General features: G+C 34.7%; 1 protein-coding gene across 3 annotated transcripts; it reads left to right on the top strand.

Annotated features, from left to right (window-relative positions):
- The first annotated feature begins 6,547 nt into the window (after positions 1-6,547).
- On the top strand, positions 6,548-9,852 carry LOC131065950 (uncharacterized). 3 transcript variants are annotated; one of them, XM_058000556.2, is made up of 4 exons: positions 6,548-6,769; positions 7,041-7,890; positions 8,874-8,951; positions 9,496-9,852. In XM_058000556.2, exons 2-4 carry the CDS (start codon positions 7,252-7,254, stop codon positions 9,508-9,510), a joined length of 732 nt encoding a protein of 243 aa, XP_057856539.1. In that variant the 5' UTR covers positions 6,548-6,769; positions 7,041-7,251; the 3' UTR covers positions 9,511-9,852. The 3 variants fall into 3 exon arrangements, with proteins under 3 accessions (XP_057856539.1, XP_057856537.1, XP_057856538.1); XM_058000554.2 differs by having other exon boundaries at positions 9,061-9,845; XM_058000555.2 differs by lacking the exon at positions 6,548-6,769 and having other exon boundaries at positions 6,799-7,890; positions 9,061-9,845.
- Positions 9,853-10,085: the final 233 nt, after the last annotated feature.

The raw sequence follows: 10,085 nt of genomic DNA on the forward strand, positions 1-10,085 counted from the left end.
GGGAGCACATATAGTGAGAATGAAATGACACATCTAGAATTCAAAAGACTCAGTGGAACTACTACCCACACCGCGATGCAAAAGGACTATGACCTCTGCAACTTCATCTTTGAAATACATTCTTTAAAGCTTAGTGGGCAGTTGAGACTTACCTCCCTTTTCTGTCTTTAACCAGTTTTTGGCCATACAATTCATGCAAAATTCACCATGCGCACGAAAATATTCCTCTCCAACCGAAATAGACATATTCTTAGCAACTTCTCCTGCAGAGAGCGACAAAGTGCGAGAAACGCTTTTGGGGTTAATTCGCGCGACCACTTTACCACCTTCCACCAGAATTTCCCGAGTCTTAGGGTTGTATCTCTCAAAGCAAGCGGCAACCAAATCTGTATAGGGAACGACAAATGGAAAACTAGTTGCGAAGGCCAAACTACACTAAACAATTTTCTCTCGCAACAAAGTTCTCTCTCCTACTTCTAGCTCTTGTAAAAAGGTTTCAAAATTCAAAAGCTCTGTCACTGTGTCTCGCATGCCTATCCATTGATTTATAATTATACTCTGCATGAGCACGGGATGGATGATACACTTTAGAGAACTCAAAAAAATGGAGGCTAGTTCAAAAATCATTCTCCACCCTGTTCATGTACTTAATTGATGTGACATGCCTTAAATGCCGCATTTACTTTGCCTCTTTAAACGGTCCCTTAATTCGGCTTATTCCTACTTACAAGGCAATAATGTTAGTCCATATAAAACCTAACACACAAAGGCGGCGCCCCAAAACCTAGGAAATATTTGACAAGTCGCTCGGTCGGGGAAAATGCGAACTAATGAACCTATGAACAAGACTTGCAAGCTTCCTACAACCCACGACAAAGCGACTAAACACAAGATAGGAGATATCGAGCGATCGAGAACTTTAAGAAATTTCTAACTCCATGACTAACTTAGAAAAGGGGTGTGACATATGACATAACTTTGGGAAATGACCAACTCTGCGACTAAAGGGGAGAGATTTCAAAAAATTTAAAATAGGGGTAATAAGAGCACATAGATGTTCTTCATTGACAAAGTATTCAAGGTAACATTTTTTTCTTATCACGTATGAAAATTTTTAGCATGAAACGATATGAAGAATCAAACATGCCATCAAGTAGGTTGAGAAAAATATTTCCTTGGGTTGATTTATCCTATACAAGAAGATAGAACAAGAACTAGACTTTTTCAAGATCTTGGAAAGTTATTCATAAGAATGAATGAAAAGCAATCCATAAGTTGGTACTTTGCATGGTAAGGTGCAAGACAACTCTTGGTCTTTATATCATAGGGATCTTCAATATCTATTGTGTTTTTTAATAGAACTTACATTTCTCATGTTTCAATCTTGATCTTGCCATGAAATCTTATACTATCATATTAGTAAGCTTTCCTTTTTTCTTGAGTAGTGAGGGAGGGGAGAGGGAGTTGTTGAGGCACTTAGCTTTTCCTTAGATGTTTTGGTTGAAGGAGATTGTTTTGAAGGGATTTTTTTTATGGCAAAGTTAATATATTTGAGAAGCATTCTATATAGTACTTATCATTTATAGGAGAATAAATATTTCTTACAATATATGTTTTGAGTAGATCAATTAATCAATGATAAATATCATTTATCTTATAATTCAAAACGAAGTTTAGAATAATTAATAAATTATTTATATAAAATAATAATGAGAATAATAAATTTGTATCTTTATATTTCAATTGTTGATATGTAATTGGGTGGATCTTTATGGCATAATTTGGTACTAGACCTTTGGTTTACACAAGACTACGGGTAATGTGGAAATTGACTATTATGAATAATTGGATCACAATCACATATGACCTCAATCCAAAAATGTGCAACCTTGATCTTCTAGATACTTAGACTTGACTGAATGCTTAGAATGTTGATAAAGAGGGTTCAAATTGTGACCACAAATCTAACTTTGATCTTTGTATTGTGATCCTATTATAATTTTTTATAACCTAAACCTTGTCCTATTAATCTTCAAAACTAGCTTTGCACATTATATTTGAGAAATGTGGCATCATAATGCACCTGTTAAGATCTCCTATTGAGAAGGGGAATTTGTGTCTTGTCTCAGTTATAGCCATGCCCTATTAGATAGATTTAAAAGTACAATAAAAAGATCAAATACATACCAAGTAGCCATGTAATGACAAATTTAATTTTAAAAATGCAATGTTAATGTAATAATAAATGTTTTCTAAATATATGTTCTTTGCTATAAATACTTAGTGATTTTTCTCTTTCTTGATTCACATAATCTAAAATGACTTGGGAATCTCCATTATATACAAAATCCTATAAGTTTGAATTGGACCCAAATGGTGTATATGCCAACAAGGTGTAATAACTAGGACCTTAAAAAGTTGGCTAAATAAATAAGACAATATAACTTGAAATTGGGGTCAAGTAGATACCTATCTTCCTAAACCAAGTTTAGGGCCACAAAATTCAACTCAACTTAAGAAGGAAAACATTGCAAAAATGGGTTGACCCAAATTATATGGCTCAAGAAAAAATGGTATGAAGTGGCAAAAGGAAGGCTATAGTTAGCATAATTGCAATTAGAGCCAAATCAATAAAATAATATACCTAGGAGAGTGCCTAAAACAATTAAAAAAAAGTAGGGTAAAAAGGCAAGGTAAAAAGGCAAGAATGTATTTTTGACCTTTACATTTTGCCTCCACCTTAGCATGCATGCAAACTCCATCAATATGTGTGATAAAATAAACAAGCAAATAGTAACAATGCAAATGGAAAATATATTTTATAAAAATTATATAGGTAGTGAGATGTCCTAAGTGCTCTATGGTATCTTTGTGCCTAAACTAAAATTAGTTGTTATTTGATAACCCTCAAGATAGAACTTCAATTTTTTCATACCCTAATAAGATTAAGTAACTCAAGTGAATGAATTGAAAGTACAAGGAAGATGAAATTATTCTCCAACAAAATTCTATTTCAATACAAATACAATGATAACATTGATAGATCATTTGCAATGTTGCACAACATTACTTAAAGTTTACAATAAGATCATAGTACAACTAAAATAATAACATGTCCAATAAATAATATGAATTCACATTGGTCATGATCCCACTTGTATGCCACATATGTAATAATGACCTAAAATCAAGAATCTAAACATGTAATATCTAAATATGTACCATGGTAATGCCCATATAACTCTTAACTCCATCCAATGCTCCAACTACATATGGGGAAAGTGATATAAATCCCCACATTGAAGGAATGGTATGCTCCCTAACCATTAATTTGTCTTGAAATAATTAAATAAGAAACCCATAGTAAATGTTCAAAGTAATAAATGCCTTATTATAGTGATTACCATTCTTTAAGTTTTACAAGTTTTTGATATTGATAAGTAGGATTGAAAGGGCTTAAACCCTTGTACAACATAGCCAAAAGTTACATGAAACATGTATCATGAGCAATGTGACAAACCAAACCACTCAATAAGACCAAAAAGAGATAGGTATGTAACTATAACTATGCTACTAATAACAACTAAAAACAAATGATAAAGATGGGACACTGAGGGTCCAACTTAGATAATACTAGGCCTTGCATGAAATGGTATCTCACCTAACACTCTAGCATGAGTTTCTAGGATGAATATATGGGAAGACATTTATTCTTCCTAACAACAATCCAAGAAATATTATCTTCTAGATCCTTAGAACAAGAGGAGTCCCATCAATGTGATAAGGAGCAATAGAACCACATGAGTAATCTAAAGTATATTTGAAGCAAGTTGTGAGTTCAAGGTAGAAGGTTCTCTAATAAGGTTTGATGACACATTAGAGTTGCACCAAAATCTAAAGAATTATTCTCTTGAGAGGACTCGACATATTGAGGAGGGACATTCAATAGAGAATCAAGGCATTAATAGTCAAGAGATCTTCATTAGCATTCTTCCACTAAGTAGTTATGCCCTTGCACTGGGAGAGAGGACAATCTGTAACTAGGTGATCCATGGAAAAATATTGTCTGTGTATGAATGGGAGACTATAATAGTCAAGTGGTTGATTCTAAGGCCTATCTCCCACCATCAAAATCACATACTTGTGAAGAGGCTTGGAGATGTCAATGTCCACCAAAATGCAAGCAAAAGTAGAGTGTCTTAGGTAGGAAGTGGAACCGTCAACCTTTAAGAAGTGATCATAAAAATTGGAGGGGGAGATTCAGAAATATAAAAAAGTTGTTATGCTTTGTTATTGTATTAATTTAGGAGTTTTTGAATGAGAAAAATGAGACATTTCTTGCAAATTTTGAGTTAATTTCTAGTATTTCTGAGTTGCATTGTTTGTTGTTAAGAGTTTGTGAGAAAGGGTTTGCATTACCTTGTATAAAAAATGAGACAAAATGTGCTAAGCTTTGTATCATAATAGTATGATAAGTTGTGTTGATATTCTTTGTAGTCAAAATGTAAATGGTTAATTGAAATCTTATTTCATTTTGTAAATGGTTGGAATCTTATTGGTTGAGAGGGGACGTAGTAAACTAAAGGAGAGTCAATTTTAAAATTCGGTATATTAACTTATATTCGATTCCCAAATGACGAGCCTTACATCTAAGTATTCATTTTATAGACACTTATTGCACAATATTTAAAAGAGAGGGAAGGACTTGTTATAAATAAGGATTTTTAATTATGACAAGTTAAGACCATGTTAATGTTCATTATAAAGCTAATTTATTTGCTTAAGGTCAATAAATTATACACTTATATATGCTTTATATAAATTAATTACTATGGATGGATGTGTGTTTGGACAAATTAGTTGGAAGACTACACAAACTTAAACATAATATTTTATTATAGTTTTTTAAATTTTCAAATGTGAACTTTATTTAAAATAAATTATATTATCTCATCAGATCAACGAGTATATAATTGTTGGGATGCCCCAATACATTAGGAGCACAAGAAATCCAAATGGAAAAGAAGATAATGGAAGCTACCCAATCTACTAGATCCTTCACATAAGAATAGGGATAAGAAGCCATTTTATTCATCTTTGAATGCTTGTCTGTTAATCTACCAAGCCATAAAAAATAGGCTTCCTATGAACTGGGACCTACACCCTTGTATATACTGGGGTGGACTATTCCCAACTTTTTATCTGTTCACAATGGCCTACGAAATGAGTGGGCAACTCCCAACCCACCCAACCCCGAACTATCTATTATTAGTCAAATCTAAGGGCTTACTCAAGTAGGCTGATTAATTAAGTGAGTGAGAAATATAGGGTTTGTTGCTTGAATATGGGTGACCCAATTGTAGGACCTTACATATTGAATAGTGGCCCCAGGGACAAAGAGGTTGAGTCTGCCAATGGCCCACCAATGAAGCTATATATTGTGCCAAATCAACTATAGACTATGCTAATGCCAATGCCAAAGAGACTCTAGGGCTATCCCTATCTCTATACAATGCCAATGCCAATGCGACTCAAGGGTTATCTCTATCTCTATCTCCCCTCTCCTAGCAACTCTATATCCTCCCACCTAACCTTGAAGGGTTGGTGGCATGTGTAGGGCAATAGGTGGGGGGTTAGATTTGGAGTTGCCCCACGCAAATTAATCTACCCTCTTTATTAGTGCCTTGCAATTCTATGGATGCATGAACTAATAAACCCATATAGAATTGTAGGAGCCCCCCTCTACTCGATAGTTGCTAAAATGAACTAGAATACAGAGGAACAACAATATTACGAAGGGAACAATCCATTTCTTCATCGATTGCTCTCCCATGATGACTAGGAACAAACAAATAAGAAATTCCACTTCAAAGGCCCCTATCTATAGTACGTGCTTGACGTTGACCTTGACCTCTACCTCTACTATTCACAATTCTAGTTGGGAGGATCACGAAAGGAGTCAATAATGCCACATTCAGTACTAGGAACTAGATTAGTTCCCAACGAACATGTAAGAATTGCCCCAACTGAAATTTTTGGAATTGGACCCAAAGAAGCCACTTAGGTTTGTTATCGATTGGGTCTCAATGAGAACATAAGGGTGATTGAGTCAACTAAGTATCAGATTGACCTACTTGAACAAATAATAGGTCGAGGTCGAGATTATATTATTCATTAGAAATTGGAGAAGGTCAAACGAGTAGAAATTTAACGATTAATTCCTATTTCTTGTTATCACAAAACTCGTCATCAAGATGGATTACCCTTACGCAATCAACAAACTCATAATAATACTAAGATATTATAATTTTTTTAATTTAAACTTTATTTACAATGAATTATATTGTCTATTATTAAATGTTTATTTACTAGGAATACATTTTGATATATCAGTGATAAATATTAATTGAAATTTTAAAAATTATTAATAAAAATGTGTTTGTTAATAGATTAAATTATACAGATTGAACATTCCTATCGCACCACCTATATAAAAAAGAAATCCCAAATACTCTCCCAACTATTAATGCATGCTTAGTAACTATTCAATCTTCTTACCTTGATATCATTGCAGGCGCAAGAAGGTGAAAATAGTAAGAAAATGCACAGCGTTAAAAATCTGGGATGAAATCGCTGGTGAAGGCGTCCATCTCTATAAATTTGGTGCTTTGGATCTTCTTCTCCACGTTCAGGATCCTAGTGAGCCAAATCTTGTAACATTTGTCCCACTATTTCTGATAAAGAATTCACCCAATTGCTGAATGTTACGGTATGCTTCATCTGTCGATACGTTTTCCATTCAATCTGGTTATTTTGGCGAATTTGAGCCAGACACTTGAACAGTAGTAGCATGTTAGCCAACATTTTATTTCTGGTTTTGGTAATTTTTGTTCAGTACAATTGTGAGTTTAAGTTGATGATTGAAGTTTTGTTGAGCATATTTTATTTATTTAAGGTCGGAAAGCTTTCTAGGACGGTAAAATTTGTTTTTGACGGGAAAGTAAAAATTTAGAGTTCATGGAATTTGATATTTTGCGCAGAGAATGGAGGATTTGAAGAGCTTTTGGTCGTTTTTTGGCTGTAAACATTGGGTCTAAGGACTTTCTTGCGACCCTATATAAATTCCTGGGTTTCTGCTTCATGCCTACGGATTCAGGATTTTTGTCCATCGATTTTTCTGTTTCTCTAAGGATTTGAGAGTTTGTTTTTCGCTTTCAGAAATCTGAATGATCTTGTTTCTTTAAAGTGAAGATGGCGACAAGTTTCAAGAACCCAATTTCTTGTGGTGAGTTGTTTCAATGGGGTGTCCGCAAGCGTACTGGATGGGAGAAGCCACAAGTAAAGAAGGATGAGAAGATTGTGGAGAAAAAATCCACCATTTGTGCGGACAGACTTGCTGCTCCAGGAATAATCCCCTGTTCCCCACAAGAACAGTGTAATCAAATCCCCTGTACACCACAAGAACATTTGCTTGAAATCCGCTGTTCCCCACATGATCGGTGTAATCAAATCCCCTGTACACCACAAGAACATTTGCATGAAATCCCCTATTCCCCACAAGAACAATGTCATCCAATCCGATCAGCCCTTGATAAAAAGATAGCACTACCCTTCAGTAACAGCTCTCATTCCCTGCCACCTCCCAAAGAAAGAAGTACTAGATCACAGCATCGAATGAGTCATATAATGTGCACCAGGAACAGCAGTAATACAGAGAGAAGGAACACAATGCAAGACAACAAGCCCTTGAATCTGGAGACTTTTGTCTGGCCAAAATTGAGCCTAAGCCTATCCCTCAGAGAGCAAGAGGAAGATTTCCTGGCAATGAAGGGCTCAAAGTTGCCATTGAGACCCAAAAAGCGTCTCAAGTGTATCCAGAAGGCAATACAGGTGATTGTTTATCTTGTGCTATTTTTATCTTTTATTTATTTTTTAATATTTTATTGTCTGAATTCTTGAGGTGACAAAGATGCAGCAGAGAATATAAGAACATTATGTTGTTATTTCGAATCATTAGCGTCTTTCTAATCTTTGCTGCAACAGATAATTTGCTTTTCTAGTGGTCTCATTGAGAGGGTTTCTTAAAATTTCACAGCAGGGTGTACTGCATATTAAAATTAAGGAGTCCTTTGAAGAAAAGTAGTTCCCAATGGAATCTGAATGTCTTTTAAAGAGGCTTTACCTAAAATAAATGATCGCATATTTATGCTTGCATTATAAGTGAGATCAAGGGTTTAGCAGCAATCTGTGCCTTAATTTTTCTTCTATTCCTTGTATGTCTGGTTCTAACTGTCGTGTCCTTTTTTCCTTCGTTTTATTTTGAAAATTTCCAAGGTTGCTTGTTTCTAGATTGCATTGGAATACTTATTGCCTGAATGCAGTGATAATAAAATATTTTCTGTAGAAAGGATGTTTTCTTTTTTTAAAACCATTTATAATTCATACCATTTGTGAATTTTCTTTTCTGATTTAAAAAAAATGCGATTTCATAATTGTTATTCCTGAAAACTTGTGTCTTTTTCCCTGATATTTTTTGTTTCGATCTATATTTAACCTATCAATCTTTTTTGGATCCCTGCTGATAAATTGTTCTAATACCCTTTCTAGAATACACCATTTAAAGATTGTCCTTTAAACTTTGTCTACGATCCATCTTTTTAGGGAAATTTAACTATGCCTTTGAGTTAAAATATATACTGTTTTAATTTGGACGCCAACGATTATAGATCTTTATAGATTCTTAGACAACACTTTTCTGTGGAATGATCTTGCAATGAGTGCATGCCATGGTTGACTGTTATTGATGATTAAAGAATATTAGTTGTCAGTAATTGAGCACTTTCATTTATGGTAAATTGCATGCTTGTTTGTAGGATGCTACTCCTGGTTTTTGGCTTAGCAATGTTTCTCAAGAACGGTATGAAGTCAGGGAAAATAAATCCACAAGAAAGGTAATTTTTCAGTTATTGTATCCGTTGTTTCTTACTGAGTGGATGCCAATTTCTGTTACACAACTTTTCTATTTCTTGCCCTAACAACTGCAGTATGTAATTGATGCAGAGACCGAGGGGATGAAAGCTATGCAAGGAGTATGCAGTGACTTGGAATAAGCAGGCGGTTCCATCATTTGTGGAGAACAAATCCACCATTTGTGCGGACAGACTTGCTGCTGCAGGGATAATCCCCTGTTCCCCACAAGAACAGTGTCTTCAAATCCCCTGCTCCCCACAAGTACACTGTCATCAAATCCAATCAGCCCTTGATAAAATGATAGCACTGCCTTCCAATAAAAGTTTTCATCCCCTGCCATCTGCTCCAGAAGGAAGTAGCAGATCACAGCACCGGATGAATAATATAATGTGCACCAGGAGCAGCAATAATACAGAGGGAAGGAACACTATCCAAGACAACAAGCCCTTGAATCTGGACACTTTTGTTTTGGATGCCAACTTTTCTGTTTCTTGCCCTAACAACTGCAGTATGCAATTGATGCAGAGACCGAGGGGATGAAAGCTATGCAAGGAGTATGTAGTGACTTGGAATAAACAGGCTGTTCCATCTCAACTGTACTTGCAAAGACTGTCTATTTCAATGTATGTATCATAAACCACATTGGTTTGTCAGGTGAAACTGGAGATCCCCCATTCAATTTGTCTAGTACATGACCAGAAATTGCAAACCAAGCCTAGAAATCTTGAGGAACTCTTGATTGGTTTGCAATGAATGTGAAATAAAAAACAAATGTATAGAAATCAACACTAACAGTTATGATGGATGTAATTTTCTGACTTCCACTACAATCCCAAAGCATTATTTATTGTACCAATTCTTTATTTGTTTTGACACATTGGAATTGTTTCAATAGATAAATTTGAAAGCATTTGTATTAATTTTAACTTTTATAAACTTGCTCAGTATTAATAATTCTTGATACCAATCTGGTTAAGTTGTTTAGAACCTGTTTCTCTTATTTCATTTCTAGTGTCCTTTTACACAATGCATATAACAACTAATTAAATTCCTTGTACACAATGCATTTGAAGATGGTCTGGATTTGTTTGGCTGCACAAATAGTCATTTTTATT

The sequence above is a fragment of the Cryptomeria japonica genome, chromosome 2 (assembly GCF_030272615.1).
Source record: "Cryptomeria japonica chromosome 2, Sugi_1.0, whole genome shotgun sequence".
NCBI lineage: Eukaryota > Viridiplantae > Streptophyta > Pinopsida > Cupressales > Cupressaceae > Cryptomeria > Cryptomeria japonica.